This window comes from Cinclus cinclus, chromosome 3 (assembly GCF_963662255.1).
Source record: "Cinclus cinclus chromosome 3, bCinCin1.1, whole genome shotgun sequence".
Classification (NCBI taxonomy): domain Eukaryota; kingdom Metazoa; phylum Chordata; class Aves; order Passeriformes; family Cinclidae; genus Cinclus; species Cinclus cinclus.
Window position 1 is genome coordinate 6769683 of NC_085048.1, and position 18103 is coordinate 6787785.

Consider the following 18103-nt stretch of genomic DNA (forward strand, 5'->3'; position numbering starts at 1 on the left):
GAAGCAAATACATATAATCCAGGGACTAAATAGCGCAATCCCCATTTTCAGGTTGTGCTCCCTGGGCCCCTGCAAGCTATAAGTATACCCAGGCTGGGGCAACTTTTTGACCCAAAACAGGTTTGTTGGACTCCAGATGAAGCTGCATACCAGTTTTCTGCCTCTCCCTGAGGCTTTGGCTTGAACCAAAATGGAGTGACACCCATTAACAAAGAGACCTCCAAGACTTTGCCCTCTCTCCCTTGCTCCTTCCCCTTGAGGCATGGACACCAAGGTCCATCTGCTGGGATTAACCATGCTCCAGAGTCTTTGCAGGCAGCTGTGAGATGGCTTTCAAAGATAAGAGATGGCCCAGGGTGGGCTCATGGGTTAGGAATTTAGTTAAATATCTTTGGAAGGGATCTAGCAGGATTTGCTTCGTTGTTTATATTATTCAGTATCAGTCATCCTTAAGACCCCAGGCCCCTGAGTCAGTAAAGCTGGAAACACAACCAGGCAGCAAAGAATCCTGATACTGCTCCCCGTTATCCTGTTCTCCCCATACAGAAATGCTTCCCTACGCTGACATTCAGAAAATCCTACAATTTTTGGCTCAGTTCACAGAAATGAGGGATAATAACTGAAATACTGAGCAGCAGGATACTTGGGACTGAAATGCCAGAGAGTTAACTTTTCTTCCTGGGTAATGGTGCTGCTGCTACCTGATGCTGAAACAATAGTAATGGCTAATATATGGCAGATTGTAAATCTCTGCTGGCCCCCAGGGGGGAAATAATCATAAGCCTGCTCAGTGTTTGTTAAAAGATACAGGTAATTGTGGAAAAGAGCAACAAAAAGACAATTGAGTGGCTGGGCAGGTTGATTTATGAGGAAAGATTAAAGGAGCTGAACATGAATGGCTTAGCTAAACAGTGACTAAAACAGGACATGAAAAGTAGCCACTGTCAACAGTATTTGAAGTGTCTGTCTGAAGGGGCATTAACTGTTTGGGTGTGGACATTTTGAATAAATGGAGGTCTTGAAAAGGAACTCCAAAATGCAAGTGCCAGATGAATGTGAAGGAAAGTTTCCTGAAGAACAAGATTTCCATGGCAATCTCCTCCCCACTGTAAGGTGGGGTGCCCAACAAAAGGTCATCTGTGCTGAGCAGACATGACTTAAGGAACTTCTGGGAGGTGTCTACTCTTAAATGCCTCCTGGCATCCCCATCTCTAAGCACCAGAGCAGAGACAACCAGACAGCATGATAATAAAAGTCCATCCCAAAACTTCCCTACAAAAAAGATAAAACACCCATGCCTTGGGCCTCAGAGATCAAGCAGAAATGGAAGAAAATATCCAAAGTGAAGGGAAAGAGTGATTCCCTGGAATTCTCTTATAGTACTGAAGGATGATGTAGGGCTGTGTTTGTTCACAGGTAGTGAGAAAATAGACACATAAATGTCTGAAGACACATAAATGTCAACTCTGCCATTATTTGGTCCCTCCCAAACAAGAACTTTAGCTGGAATAAGGGAAATTACTTCTAGTGACACTAAAGAGACCTGGGATGATCATCATTCAGCCCTTACAAATCACATAATTCATATAAAAGACAGCACCTTCCTCCCTGCCTAGTCCACACAGCACTAGTGGTTTGACCATGGAGAGCCACACCTCAGGTTCAAAACAGCAGTAAATTAACTTGCCATATTCTACTGCTTTCTTTTCATTTCATTTAATCAAAGATTGGACAGGAAACACCTCATGGTGAGAATTCCACCTGGAGAACAATGCATGTATCTACTCATCTAGCAATGAATATACATTGCACAGAATACATATTGATAAGAGAGTTAATAGCTCTTCAGTTCAGCTGCTGTGACACAAACCCCCGTGTAAATGTCTCCACACCCAAAATGAGACTAACACTTTCTCCCAGAGTTTGGCTGGCCCTGCCTGTGGAACATCAATCATAGCAGGAAATGCTTCATAGCAAGTGAGTGCATTGCACGATAATCTCTGCTGATGCCTGTAGGTGTGGCAACATTCATTAATGCACTTCCCAGCAATTAAATTACACATTTGATCATAACATCATAGAATCATTTAGGTTGGAAAAGGCTCTAAAATCCAGTTCAACCATTAATCCAGACTAGTTCACCAGTAAACCACATCCCTAAAATGTATCCATGCCCATGTAGCTCTCATCAATGGGCTACAGACACCCCTGAGTGCCTATTATATGGATTTTCTATGACAGCAACAGCTCACAAACCTCCGTTGTACCAAGTCACCATCATAGAGGTCACGTATATTTGCATCCTTGGTGACTTTCAAAAAAATTGCTATTTTTTTTTCTCTCTGTCCTGGTCTTCTAATTATCTTTTCATGGTCAGGAACAAATTTTCCAGATTTTCGTTTTCCAGATCCCAGAGGATTTCCTATTGGTTTCACATTAAAGTGAAGAGAGGGGAGTAGAAATCAGCAGGGCAGAGATAGGTGCACAGCAGAGAATGTGCATGTGCTGGTAGAAGGACACCAGCTGTGAATCCTTCTATAAAGAGTACAAGGAAATGTCATTGTCTTGATACATTATTAAAAAGAGAAGGCAACTATATATTAACGCAAATGTATCGCAATTGGACATGGTGTCAAACGGTCCCTTTAAATTTAATCTAATGAGTGTTTCACTGAGCTGTCAGCAATCTCCTGTAGCCTCCAGGCACCAATGAGTGAGCATCAGGGTGTCAGTGCTTCTGGCATTAACCTCAATTAGGAGGAGTTGGGGTGATCAGTGAATCAAGGGTCAGCCACTGATTGCTGAGACATTCCTCTGGCTGCAGCCTGCAGTCTCCTCCTTGAAAAGGGCTGGCAGACTGGCTGCCAACCTCCTCACCAGTAAAGAAGTCTCATACCTGCCAACATTACTGTTAATTACTATATTTGAAATCCGAACAGGTCTTAACAGGCATGGAGACACAACAGTAATGTTATTTATGAGGCTATTCAGTGAGGTTCCCGGGTAAAAAAAATAACCTGTGGTATTAAAATTATACATATCTACCACTTACTCATGGTCAGAATTTTCAAAGCATCATTAAAGGCATTGATACGACAAATAGAAAGTCTGTACAGCAGGGCTAAGCTTACAGGAAAAAAAATCACCACAGAGATAACCCATGTAATTTTAATTCTGCTACTCTTCTCTCTCTCCAGAGTTCCGGAGTGATCTCCTTTAGACATATGACATTCAAATGTCGTCTTGCACAATCATTCTCAGGGAGATTTGCTTTTCTGAGGTGAAATCATGGATGGATCATGAGTGATTTTGAGACTGTACCCCTCTATTCAAGCACGGAGGTCTCAGGACAGCCAAGCAACACCCTCGGGATCCACCCCAGGCCTGAAATCCACTCTCTAGATAGCAGATTGCTGTTCAGCCTCAAGGACCTGGGCATATTTATGTCAGAGGAAATCATTCCGTCAGAAAATCTATTTAGTAACCTCAAAGTTATGTCAGCCACCACAAAATCTTGGTTGCTTTACAGTTTAGCATTACAGTTACTACAATAGAAACTACAGATCCATTATAAAACAACTCTTAAATTTATAAATTTATAAAATATATTAATAATACCAGAATGAAAAACAAAAGTCCCATCTGCCTCCTCCCTATCACCACTCCACTACAACAGACTGACCACTCTGCCCTGCAGTCTTCCCCTGTGATTTTTGGGCCACAGTCCTTATGAAATGAAGCAAAACAAAACAAAATATACAAAACATAGAGATAAAAGGATTAAAGATCTCAGGTGCACACAGCTTATGAACGGGGGAGGTCAGGGGTTGCAGACTACTTTAGCTAACTCTTTCCATAGCAGAAGCTCTCCCAGAGCTGAAGGACCACAACAGCCAGCTTGAAAACCTTGCCTAATTGTAAGGTAGCACTTGTCTTACAGCTCGTTCTGCTCAGGATCATTATAAAAAGTGTCCTTTGAACTCCCTCTCCACTTCCTCCAGCCCCATCTTCTTTCCTCCCCATCCCCAAGGCAATGATTTTTATCTCCAAGCCTCCATTTCTTCTCTGCAGGAATCAAAGGGGTTTTAAGCCTTTCCCTTGAGGTGACAGCATTACCTGTTCCTCCTCCACCTGAGATGCAGAACTCTGTTTCCTCAAAATATTTATTTACCCTAATCTGTACCAGACACAGGCTCATTCTGCCCTGGTAATGAAGAGTTGCTGTGTCTGGGCCAGACAGGCCTGGCATGTTTGGACTCTGTTGGGTTGATGCATACCAAGCTACAGCGAGCTGTACATTAAGCAAAGACAAACAGAAGCAGCACAATGACAGTTTTCAATTACCTGATTTACCAACCTTCATCTTAAAGCTAATGAGGCTGTTTGTGTAATGTTTCACGTCCCAGTGCAACCACTAATGTTAAACATAAACAGCTCTTTGTCCCTGTAGCATGTTCCTCTTTGGTGCAGGATGGCAGAGCTGCTGTAGCTTGTTATGAGCAGGTACCTCCAAGCCCATTTGTAAAGCATGTGCCCCACTCACTTCAGCAGTGGCCAGCAAAAGAGATGGCATCTTGCCATCTCTTTATGCTCAGGTAATCCATGAACTCCAACAGATTGATGCCACAAATCCAAATTATGATTCTCACTGACTGAGAGGTTTTCTCTTTGCTTCTCTCTGAGACTCAGGAAACTGCATCCACAAAAATGTTTAAGTCATCATCAAAGGTGGTAAAATCACAATGTCCGAAGACAGAAAACATCAGCCTTGAGCTATCTGGTCACCCATTGTGGTGCAGTTTTTAGTTACACCTCCACAGCTTTTTTCACAGCTTCTGTTGAAGTATGACTAATTCTGAATGTGACGTCTAAGTTTCTGAAAAGAAAACAAGCTCCTTGCTCTTCCTTTACCTGGTTGGAACCATGCAGAAGTTGGGAAGGAGGTTCAACAACCCCATTTGTTTGCAGAAACTGGTAACAGATGTTACATCATGAGTGAAAATCTACTCTCTCCCATCTCCCATATCACCAGATGAATTCCTTGAGAGTTTAGAACAAATCTGAACTTGAGAACCGAAGTCTAAAAGAACAACCAGCCAGTGAAAGAAGTCAGCACACATACTGACCCCATCCAAGCCCCTGGAAACACTTAGGAAATTAACCAAGATGAAATGCAGAAAATGGACCTCAGTCCCATGAAAATCAATTAATAGGAAAACCCCTCTCCAAACCCAAGTGTAGAGATTGATATAAGCTTGAGCTGGGGTGCAAGATACCAGGCTGCTATTTGAGAACATTTTCAGCATTAACACTCATGGCTAGAGGTAATTTCTCAAGAACAATAAATAAACATTACGTTCCTTTCTTACTTGAATAAATCTTTAAGAGTTGAAGATCTGTCAAACAATGGAATTGGAAACCAATAAATATAAGGAGAAAACACTTGTATTATCATTAAGTAGAAATTATAATTTTGACCAAAATAAACATTTGCATAAGAACACAGTGGTTGAAAGCATCTAGCCAGATCATAGAGCCATGGAATCACAGAATGGTTTGAGTAGGAAGGGTTCATCCAGGCCCAAGCCACCCTCACCATCGGCAGGGATACCTTCCACTACAGCAGGTTGATCCAAGCCCCATCCAACCTGGTCTTGAACACTTCCAGGGATGGATAGATGTAGATGTAGATATCTGCATTGTAGAGGCTCTAAATGTAGATAACAACATGTCAGCTAAGCACCAGGAGCTCCATTTACAATCAGTACAGGAGAACTGTCACTTCAAATATGCAGTTCATCTCTTTCAGGCACTTACTTTAGGCTGAGATGATTTGTGCCTCAAAAGCAGCTGCCTCTCCACATTACCTGTAAAAGTAGTTTTTCTCAGATGGGAATGTATACACTATAAATCTCTATGGCTTATATGTCTACACATGGTCAGATGAATCCCACTTCATGAATTTTTCAATACTTGTATTCATTACATGAGGACTGGATAGCTTTTTAAAAAATACTCTATAGCTTGAAGAGAAGCATAGGCTTGATACAAAAATTACTCGACAAACCCCTATTAACTTAGGAAAATAAGACAAAGGATTTGAATAGACATCCTCAACTATGTCTGAACTCGATGCCTTGACAAGGACAGTAGCCACATGGAATTATATCATATCATTATTCTGTTCTTTATTTATTTGGTAGGTCAAACCTATGTGGCCATGAATTTCAAATCTACATGTATGTGAGTTCTGTTCCACAGCATTATACAAGAAGCACAGTTAAATAAACATTAACAGACATTATACATTCAGTGGAACATCCCTAGAGCAAGATTTCCTGAAATGTTTATTTGTTTGTAAACAGAAATTTTATTTCAACTTAGAAGAAAGAAAGTCAGCATTACACATTCTATGTCTGTCAGTCCCTAGCAAGACCCTGCCTGCATTGCCCTGTTTCAAAGGGGTGTAAAATGCTTTTGCTTTTTCTTGGAAGTCTGGAATTGCTGCTTTTCTATTTTATGCAGGTCTTGGAATTGAGTTTTATAGCAACAGAAAGTGCTTTTGCAGTGATAAAAATACATTTTCTACATTCATGAATTCATAAATGTTTAGAGCAAAAGGAACCATTACATTCATCCAGCCTGAGGCATTGATAGATTTACTGCACACGAGCTAATGCACAAGAGCACAGTCCCTTTGAGATGACAGGAGAGAATTTGTGCAGCTTTTTTGCCTCCCTCCTCATCATCATCATGAGGGCAACCACTTCAGAGCTGCCTTGTTCAACAAAGACCCTGCCTCTAGTCCAACTTGAAAGAACCTCTATTTAAGCACAGCATTTTAGAAAAAGCCAGGCTGCTTTCCCAAGCACTCAGAGAAAGCAAAGGTCAGCACACCCCCATTGCCCCAGAATACCTTGACCACCTCTCCATGACCCCATTTGGTCTCCCAGCAGCACCAGACACCCCCAAGCAACAGTAGCTGCTGCTCCTGTGCTCAGGCTTTGTTCTTTACCTGCACAGTTCTCTTGTTGGGACGTGAAGCACTTGGCCCCTGGGACTCAGCTTATTGCCTCATAAAGCAGGATGGCAGGATTATTAATGTGGCAGAACCTGCAGGGTTTTCCAAGCAATTTATGAGTTACCATGGCAGTTCATTAGCTCTCAGCCCAATGACCCCTTCCTGGAGAGCATGAATCAAGCAGGAGGCACACACACATCTAAATGTACAACAGATATTCATATCAAAAACACATCCAAGGCCATATTTCCTCCATTTTGTTCAGCACATATCCAACCACGGCTCTAAAAAGTCACCAGTAACCAGAACTGATAACCAACCCACTTAAACACATCTAGACATAAAGACATTCACAATCCCCCTATTTTTTTCTTTTATTATCATCAAGCCATTTCTGATGGATGCCTGCATTTGAAGAACAGCAGGTCCTTAGCATAGGGACTGCATGGAATGCACAAGGAGGCAGGTCTGGCAGTGGGACAGTGGACACTCTGAATGGCTTCCTTGAATTTCAGTGCTCATAATAAGGTTTCACTTTACACAGAGACAAGCCCCTGATCCCCACTCAAGGAAGGATTTGAGAAAATATTTAACTTTCATGGTAATTATCCATAGGTCTTAAAACAAAGCATACACTTCAACACTTCCTTAAGTCCAAGTGGCACTGTGTGGGTGAAAAAATTCCACAGGTTTTAATGCAGTGCTCAGTTAGGACTTCAGCACAGGCCAAAAAAACCCTAATCTAGCTAACTAGAGAGGAAAAATATGTAGAGAATTAAAGAATGCCCTTGAAATTAATAACTGTACAATTAAGAAAATTAAAATATTGTGAGCACAGTAAGTTTTATCAGTAACTACAAAACCACTATCAAGCTACTCACAGATATTCCAAAAAATACAATGTCTTATACCAAAAAAAGACAGAGACAAAGGAAGATGTTTGGGGGAAGAAGAAACAAGGAGAGAAAGACTTCTAGTAAGTCTTCATTGCATTATATTTTTCAGTTGCGTTAATGCTTTTTTATTTTCTTCTCTAAGACTTTCAGGGTATATTAAAGAAAAGGCAGAGCTAAAATTTTTATATCTGCCTCTATTACAACTGCCACACTCAGAATTCAACTTCACCATGCCTTATGTGCTTCCCAGAATGGACTTGCCTTTTCCTTTTGAAAAAATAATTAGTGTATTTATTAGTGCAGTAATGGAACCCACATACTGGAAAATCCCACCTTCCACACCATTCAATTAGCAAAATCTGGCTTTGGGTCAAATTTTTGTATTTCAGCTCCTGCCAAGGCTCAGGTTTGGAATGTTTTTACATTGGAAGATTTTTCATATGTTTCCCTGGCTGGGCTAATGGGACTCTAATGCACACAAGAGATCTCTATCACGCCAGGCTGCTGGGTACTTGCCTGCTTCAATCATCTCATACATAGACACAAACTGGTGGCATTTCCCTCTCAGATAAGTGATGCCAACAGGCCCATGAAGCCACAGTGCAAAGGGGTATAATTTGATGTGGAGAACTGCTGACTTGAGACATTTCCACTGCCTGGAGAAATTTCAACCAGTATTTCAAAAATATACAGCTGGGCAAAATGTTAGATGACACCTTTATTTAAGAACAGATTCATCAGCAAAATTGTGTGTGTCTGTCAGGAATTCTCATGTCCAATAAAATATGGAAGCTAGAGGAATGAACCTTCAAGAAATATGGATAGGGCTTAAAGAAAGAAAAGCTCTTGCCTCATCCATTTGCCTCTTGCAGATATGGAATAAGGCCCAGGTCCTGCTGTCAGGCTAGAGAAGAGCAGTGTGGACATGATGATCTGAGAGACCTTGCAGAAGTTCTCCTGCCAGGACTGGGAGATAAGACACCTCACCAGCTCTCCCCTGTGTCATAAACATTACCAATCTGTCACAGGGTCCATATCAGCTGTGATTTCTGCTAACAGCTCATGATCTTTTAGTTAATATTACCTTTTGTCACCTCATAAATTACTTACTCAGCAGACTTTTTTCACGAATTGCTATCAGAAGTAGATATATTGGTCTCTTTCCAGTCCTTCCCATGCCTTAGCACCAGATGCTCTGTCCCCATAGTTACTGGAGTTTCTCACAAAGGAAATATCTGCATGAAGATGCTCCAACCCGCAGTCACAGCCATCACTGTTCTTGCTCTTGCCACCTCTTCTGAAGCAGCACAGCAGGTCAGGAGCACTGTCCAAGGACACAGGGCAGTTTTCCTCACAGGTAAGATCAGTGACACATGGCAGGACATCTCTGCCACAGTCTGGCAGGCAGGCAGTGACAGAGAGGAGCAGACTGACTGTACTGCCTGATCTCAGAGAGTGATGGGGTCACTTACTTGAAGCACCAACAAAAAGGGTTGAAGCAGCACTTGTAGAAACCCCTTTGTACACCCATCACATTTCCCAAACTATGCCAGGGTCACTGCATTATTCACTGACCTCCAGAAAACAGCAGCAAGAGACAACGCGTTTCCAAGTGCAAGAGGTGGGGAACACCAATATGTATTGAGATACAGGCAATAGGGAAATACAGTCATGACCATTTGTCCCACTCTGACCCCTTTCACTCCCACAGCTTTGGTGAACGTAGGAGACCACCATACCTGGAGCCATAATGTGTACAGCTGTATGGAAACCTGAAACAAAGACAGCCAGCAGGAGGTTTTCTATACTGGTGTCATACTCTAGGCCATAAGAATACCAAATTATTTGGTTTTATCATTTCGTCTAAAAGAATTCCAGGACTTAGTTCTGTCTGGCACAAGAACATGGAACTGGAATTTGATTTCTTGTTTATTTCATTTTCACATGTTGAAGGACTTTGCTATTTGAGGCGAGAAATATGTGCCTGTTGATCACAAAATCCAGTTCAGAGACATGTCTGAGATCATGGTTTTGAAAAGGAGCCATGGCCACCTTCAAAGGATGAGGTCGATTTCACCCACAGAAAAGCAAAACATGCCATTTTTGAGCTCCCAAGCATGATTCATTTCCTGATGCAGTTAGGCTTGGACTAGAGAGTTAAGGTCAGATTAAGAGATCATTATTGCCTTTTGTAGTGGACTTGGAGACCAGGACCACAATTCTAGAATAAGGCTGTAGATGCCTTTGAAGGAGAAATCCTCTTGGAAATACATCATGGACCTCTGTTTGTTTTCCCTGGATTTTTGAGGGATGGAGCTCCTGTTCTTCCTTCTACACTGACTTCATTTCTGTCAAATCCTCATGAGGATAAACTTCTCCCCAGTCTTTTTATGAGAAAAGTGATATAAAAACATCACCTTCCTGACTAGAAAATTCACAGGGCTTTGCAAGAACTGCAAGAATTGCAAGCCTTGCTACTTCTGGCCGCATCACTTCAAACAAAACCTAACCTTCCTGCCACTCCTGCCAAAAGAAACAACAGCCAGATGAGCTGAGAGCTTGATGCTCCTCTATAAATGTCTCTGCTTCTCAGGATGCTGTACATCCACCATGCTGTAGCCACTACACAAAATGTTTTATGGCTCCATCTCCATCTCAAATGCTTTCTGTCACACTCAGCATGCTGCAGTTACACGCAGAGAGTGACCCACAGACCGATTGTTGCCTGAGGGCACAGAGAGCTTCTCCTTCACTACATGTCCCTGTGTCTGCTCAGCACATTCAGTGCAGCACCAACATTTGCACTTCCAGATGGATTCAGAAAGGAACACAGAGAGAGTTACTGAGCTGATCCTAGCAACAGCTATGTAAGCAAAACCCTGAAGGAAATATTTTCAAATATGTCAGCTACAAATGACCAAAATGTCATCACAGTAAGAAGACAGATGTTTTTATACTACAGGGCTCAGACAGGAACAATTTTTTCTCTGTTGCAAAATAAGATGACTAGTCAGGTAAGAGTACAGTGTCTTCTCAGTGTTATGACTTAAGCTCCCAACTGAGACCACCAACTGTTTTTTTGTTTGTTTCTTTTTTAATAGTAGTATTTTGTTAGAAAAATTGTTGCAATGTTTACCTGAAGATTTTGGGAGCGATTTTCTACTAAATGGATAAGTATGGCTTGGTAATCAGCTGATTCTATGGGGCAAAATGAAATAAATACAGAATAAAGTAATAAGGATCCCAATGATAACCACAGCTTTGCTGCAGGATGTCAACATTCAGTGTCTAAATGTCCATTGAGCAGATTGACTTCACTGCCAGATTTTTCTGCCTTGAAGAAGATGACTGGGTTAATAAATACTATTTCCATGTTTTTTGCTTTTTTTATAGAGCCAATGAGTACAAAAAGTGACAGAATTAAACTACTCTGGTGGTCCAAAGCTTTCCCTTGCTGACCAAATAAGAATCACCATGAGCCAACTGGAAGTCTAACAACTTTTTGCATCTTATTCTCCACACACACTGCTCAACAAACATAGACCCCAGTGAGAGTTAGAGAGTTTTATAACTTACCACAGGTGTAGATGACATTAAGATGCTTTTGGATGCCTGGGTAACAAGGATCTCCAAATTCATAGGTGCTGGCATATATGCTGCAGCTTCTTTTCCCATGACAGCGCTTGATCATGAGCTGAAGAGCAGTAGCTGACTGACACTCTAAAAACGAAAAACAATACCTATCTGTGAATATTTATCCATTCACAACAGAAATTGCCTAAAAATAATTTACCAGTTGCAGATTGTGAGAGCACATACAAGATTTCCATATTTTAAAATCTTTGTCTTTACATGAGAAGGTGTATCCAACAAATCTCTAATAAATTGAAAGAACACTGAAGAATCAGAAACCCCCATACTTCCATAGAAAGAAGGCTGAGAATAAAAAATGTTGCATCTTTGTAACAACCAGAAGAGTTGCCTCAAATCCCCCTCTCTGGCCTCTGTGAAGACAAAGGTGATCAGTGTCTCTGTCTGCTCTTAGATGTTGTACTCCTAAATCAAATTAAAATTATGAGGTGTAATAATTATCATATCATCTACCATATAAGTAGAAATATTGTTTTAATTACATTCACTCCGTGTAAGTAGAAACATTTTTCATGTTAGAAATTTAGAATATGGGAAGTTCCAAAAGTAAGTGTTTTCCCAAGTATTTTTCTCTGCCAGGTGGTTTTGCCTGTTTTCTTACCTAGGATGAGAAGAATTTGCACAGATGTCTTGAGCTTTTAGGTGTAAGACTGACAGTTTGCCTTCACTGGCCAGCCAGGACCAAGCTCAGGGGGAAACTCACAAGGAGACATTTCTTCAACATCAAATTGTTGTTAAAAGGAACAGGACAGCTACAGAGAATGGAATGCCAACCCCTTTTGGTCACTAATTTGGAGGAAGGGAAAGGGAAAATGGACCTTAAAAGGTACTGAGTGCTTGAACCAGCATAGCAATAAAAGCCATGAGAGACACGGGAAAGCCACAGAAAACCAAGCCTAGAGGGTAACATGTCTTTTTTCTCAAATCAAAGGCAGCATTTTATTTCACATGCTGCAAATGACAAAAGAAGAAGGCTCCATGCGAACATTTTCATAGTGAACAACCCAAACTTCCTTAGGGGATTTCTGATCCAATGAGTGTCAGAGGTTTCAGTGGTAACATCTGGCATGCAGCAATCCTGATTCATTGTCTTTTTGCAAACGTCCAGTTAGAGAAACTCAGCAAATCTAAATCCTGCAGAGGATTTCATGGAGGCTGCCTATTCTTTTTATTTGTTATTGTTCTCACGTAAAACAGAGAACATCCCACAGCTGTCTGCTTAGGGGCCTTGCCCTCTGGCACAGGAGCATACTGTATTCATGGGAGTCTGAGGAATTACACATTGCTGGTCCTGTGAGAGGCACAACAAGTCTTTTGCATCCAGCATCCCCAGAGATGGGCAGCCTTTGGGACATTCCTCATTTAGGAATATGTATGTACTAACAAACTACAGACTCTGCTCTACACCTTAACAGATTGAATTGACTCTTCAGGTTCCAAAGCTATAGATTCATCACACTAAAAATGTTTCTACAAGTTTTATTTGTCGTATACCCTCACACATAGACAGCTTCTCTAGCCATCACTAATCATGTCCTGGTATTGGTGGCCTCCTTCTTCCCATGCAGTTCTGAGCAGGTCATGGTCTCCACCCAAACTGACTTCAGCAGCAGCATCTGTATCAGGAAACCAAAAGTGGCTAAATTATGGACACACCTTTACCCCCTTTGTTTAAGTGATACCCAGTACCTTAGAATTATTTTGCCAACTAGCATTACTCCAAACAGGTAATACAGCCTGAGATATAACAGAGATAGTCCCAATAGGCAATTTACAGAAGCTTCCCACTGTATCCTCGAGGTTTTGAGCAACCTGGTCTAGTGGCTGGTGTTCCTGCCCATGGTAGGGGGATTGGAACAAGATGATCTCTAAGGGCCCTTCCAACTCAAACCATTCCAGAATTCTCTGATCTCCTGGACTGCCTAGGAGAGTGATCTGGGCCAAGACAACCTGCCATGGACCATGCTACAGTTTCCCAGTACAGATCTATTTACAGTACCTGTGCCCCGATACTATTCAATTATCAGCATATATTAGATATATGATACCCAAATTCTTTAGGCACAGACCAGGCCAACATAGTCACAAGTACCCATAGTGAAGTCCTCAACTCTCCAACTGCCAGGATGCTCCAGCTCAACCTGCACCAGCCAAAATGAGCAGAAGAGTAGAAAGAACTCTCTATTCTTCAATTACAAGTGAAAGTAGGGCACAAAGATTGTAAAAGCCTCTTTTATATGGACTTTTTGCAACCCATAAGATGAAAAAATATATCTGGGGGGAACGCCTGCTGGGACTGTGGCACATTAACCATCCCATCATTTAGCTGAAAGCAATATCTGGAGCTTATCCACTCTAACCTCCTGCCCAAAGAAGAGCCAGCTTTGATGTTACATCAGGTTGCTCAGGAATTCACCCAAGCAAGTTTTGAAAATCCCCACAGAGAAATATTTCCCAGACTCCTTGGACCCTTGATCCTGGGCTCAGCCCCTCTCCATGTGAAGAATTTTTTCTTGGTATGCAATCAGTTCTCTATTGCTGCAACTCGTGTTCATTGCTTTTGGTGTTCAACTGCTGTTTCCTTCTGTGCATTTCCAAAGAGTCTTCTGTTGAACCACCTATTCCTTAGTAAAAAACAGAAATAAGATCCCACCCAGAGCTTTCTTATCTGGAAACTGAACAACCCTGTGTCCCTCGGTATTCTCCCATATGCTGTATGCTCCAGGCCCCTGACCAGCTTGCTGGAGCTTCACTGGACTTGCTCCATTTTTACAACATCTCTCTTTACATGGAGAACCCCAAACTGGACTCTTCTGTTTTAGTTAAGCCACAACAAGTGTCCTGCCCAATTTGGTGCCACCTACAAACCAAGTCTCAGGTCATTACTGAAGATTTCAAGCCATCTCTGGCTGCTTTTATGTGGCTGCCAGAGTGACTTCAATATAGTGCATTGGAGGTTTCTTGTAGTGCTCTATTTTTTTGGCTCTTGCTGCAAAATAATTTAGTCACAATTTAGGCAACTCTTACTGTTTTCCCCTTACCTCCAGACCTTAATGAACACCAGGATCTAGTGAATGCAGCAGTGGCATAAAGTCATCTGAGCCATCTATCCATGTTACAAGATCCACCTAAACCCTACTGACAGCAACAGTCTCCCACATGGTAAATCCAAATACTTTTCTCATTGTCCCCATGGTAAGACCTGAGACGTTCTCTTGGAAATAGTCATATTTTTCTACCCCTGAAAAAAAAGAAATGGTGTCTAGGCACAAATTCTGACCGAGTGTTCACTTCAAAGACTTCCTTTTGCTCACTACAGGGATTTTCCCTGGTTTTGCCTCCACACAATTTCGAAGCAAAAGTGCCTTGTACATCCTCATAAAGGCCAGGGCAAGCAGCTTGCAGTGTTTTGAGGGAGGACTACACCAACACTGAAAATAACTTTGTCTCCTATCTTGGATTTCTTGGTCTGTCAACATTTTCATCCTCCACATAACACACTGAATTGGAAAATGCAGTCAAAACCTCCAAATGGGACCATCTTCCTTACACACTTCAAAGGGCTTCTGATAAGGAGTTCATTTAGCTGGGTGCCAAAATGTCATATTCAAGCATCTTTACTCCCTCACTAATGAGCACTGAAGACATCAACAGTACATCTGAGAGGTGGCTGAGTGATAGATGAGACTACAGTACCTTCATAAATCAGTCACCACCATGCCATTCGGAGCTCCAGAAGGGACAATATGGTATTTTCTCTTACCCCTGTGTCTCAGGTTTTATAAAAACACTTATAAAACACTGATTTCACTCCTATTGGATGTTATGAAGTGCACATAGGTAATTTAACTTCCAAATGTAACTAAGTCCTTGGGGAGCTCATTGAAGTGAGAGCTCTAGTTATATGAGTACCTCTTCAGAAGGTGATTCCAGGCCAGAAGTCTTCACCTCCAGGGCCCCATCCTCAGAGCTCAGAGAGGCAAGAAAACAGAAGGAGTTTATCCATAAATCATGCAGTTATCCTGCCAAAGAGATGCAGGGAAGCCAAGCCCAGCAATGTGGTGCAGCAGAGTTGGGCTGTGGCCAAATTCATTTTTTCCAGGTCTTCAGAAGTGGGAGACTAGACATGGCACTTTTTGTACCAGGTGTCATGCTCATTCAGGGCAACATTACAGTTGGACTAAATGATCTTAAAGGTCTTTTCCAACCTTAATGATTTTATATTCTACTATTTCCTTTCTTCTGCTGCTTGTTTACTTGCTAAATGCAAATTCCAAATGTTTTAGGAGATACCACCCTAGCACCAGTAACAAACAAGTGACCCCATGTGTCGGAGACGTGGGAAGGATGCTCACAAATGCCAACACCATATCACTAAGTCTGAAGTAAGTACTGCTAAGCAGAGCCAGGCCCCTGCCGAGAACCTCTTAAAGCCCACAAAGCTCAAATCCAATGATACAGCAATAAAAACTGCTTTAAGACCTCATAGATGATAGAGAGCCCTCATGGAGAGGTTGGGCCAGAGTTATCCTTGGCTTTCATTAGTCTTGGATTGCTTCAGTACACTGCCAAAGAGCACATGCAAATCCTGGCTATGGTGAAACTTTCACATGTGAAAGCATTTAAAGGTATCATCTGTGCTTTTCAAATATAGTATTTTCAGCTAAAGTTGGGGCTGTGGGGGAGTGGGATCAGCACACTTTATTCTCTTTATCTCTGGCCCCACTTTCTAGAAGTTGCACGTCCCTCCAGCCTTGCTTCTGGTGCAAGGTGAATTTCCTTTCCCAGCATCACTTCACAAAGGCAGACCACTGGCTAGATGGATTTCACAACCCTTAGTCTAAGTCCTCAGTGGGTAATTCACCTTACCAGTAGCATTGAGTATGATATGACTCCTTGACCTCCTCCATCAGCCCAGCCTCTGTCAGGGTAAAAACCCAAACCAGGGCAACAGAGCCATGATGGAGGATTTTACCAGCTGCAGCTTGCAGACTGTGTTGGCTTTAAAACTGGAATTGGTCTCAGTGATGTAATGTCCATATCATCAAGCTCACCACAATGAATGGATTTTAGTCAGTCTAAGGCTGCTTCCCAGCATGACTATTTCTTCATTACCTCTTCCTGGTAAAAAAAAAAAAAAAAAAAAAAAAGAAACTGGAGCCAATGCCTATTAATCATATCCTTAATTTTGGTTACTCAGTGTTACTTGTTTTTCTCCAGTAAGGGTGACACATCCAAATCTGAAATCTGAGCCATGCATTGCTGCTTTTGATTGTGAAACCTATCTGGGTTTGAAAGAATGTTTCCAAACTCTTTAATTTTTGCTTTTTGGTAACTCTTAGATGCTCTGGTGGAGATTGGAGTCTCTTCCAAGGCAGCAGCCATCACATATGGATCCAACAAATTTAAATCTGGAGTTTCGAGAAGGGAGACGAATCCCACAGTGAAGTTGGGCATATTGCAAATGTTCAATATCTGTTCATCTGTTTTACTGCTCATTAGCAGACTCACGAGGTACAGCCATGCTGAACCTGCAAAGGTGGGTTCCTGCACAGATGAGACAGGCTGTCCAGAGCAAGCAGGACCACACACAGCTGGTCAGGTGAATATGTTAGCATGCTGTGCAGCTGCCAGGTAGGAGTTTTCCACGGGCTGTCCATGGATCTGGAGAGGCAGCAGGACATGGAGCTCAACCCAATATTAACAAGAATGCACTGTAAAAAGAAAGAAAACTGGAGCCTGAGAAAAACTCCACCCACTCGTAAGAGGATGAGTCAGACTTTCTTGAGTCCTTGAATTTTCAAGAAAAATGGGGTATTTATTCTACTTTTTTCAGCCAAGAAAATATAAGACCTAGTGGTGTCAAAAAGAAGCAAATTATTGGCCACAATTAAAGACTTCAAAAAGGAGATCACTGCCTAAAATACTATTTCCAGTAGTACATATGAAGTAATTGTTTAGGAACTGGAACAGAACTGGTGGTACCTGATCAAGATACAAATTCTTTGGGATGCTTTGGCTCAGTGTAAAGGCATCAGGAGCAGACCCAAATCTTGAAATTAAACCATCAGCAGAACCCTAGCTTTCCTTGCTGTCTTTTGAGGAGCAGGTGAAAGGATCAATTTAAGATAAGCTTTCCCTTAAGGGAAGTAATTCGTAAACAATTGACAGCTTGAGGAGCACACTCCTCCCAAGCAGATGACAGGATTTTTCTCTACAAGCACCCTGATTTCCTGCTCAAGAACAAAAGAGGAAAAGTTACTTGCTGGGAGCTAAGAATGCAAGAGGACAGCATGAAAGATGGAAGTACTCCGTTAACTAAGAGGAAGGAAATTTAGTTCCTGCAAAGAAAGCTGACAGATGTCTGAATCAGTGCTGTGGTTATCCACTTGTCTGCCAAAAGAGAAAGCAAATTTCAATGGAATGGCAGAAAGGACACAAGTAGGAAATAACTCCAACTTTTCAGGTGAGGCAACTGCCTAAATTCCTTCACCTAGGAGTGACTGCCTCAATCCAAAAAAGAACCTCTATCATA

At 41.8% G+C, this 18103-nt stretch overlaps 1 protein-coding gene across 1 annotated transcript in view; it reads right to left on the reverse strand.

Annotated features, from left to right (window-relative positions):
- Positions 1-18103, reverse strand: part of LOC134042395 (protein eva-1 homolog C-like) — a 203324-nt gene that overhangs the window by 90963 nt on the left and 94258 nt on the right. The window contains exon 5 of the mRNA XM_062489655.1: positions 11494-11637. Within this exon, the coding sequence (XP_062345639.1) occupies positions 11494-11637 (144 nt within the window). The remainder of the gene's footprint in view (positions 1-11493; positions 11638-18103) is intronic.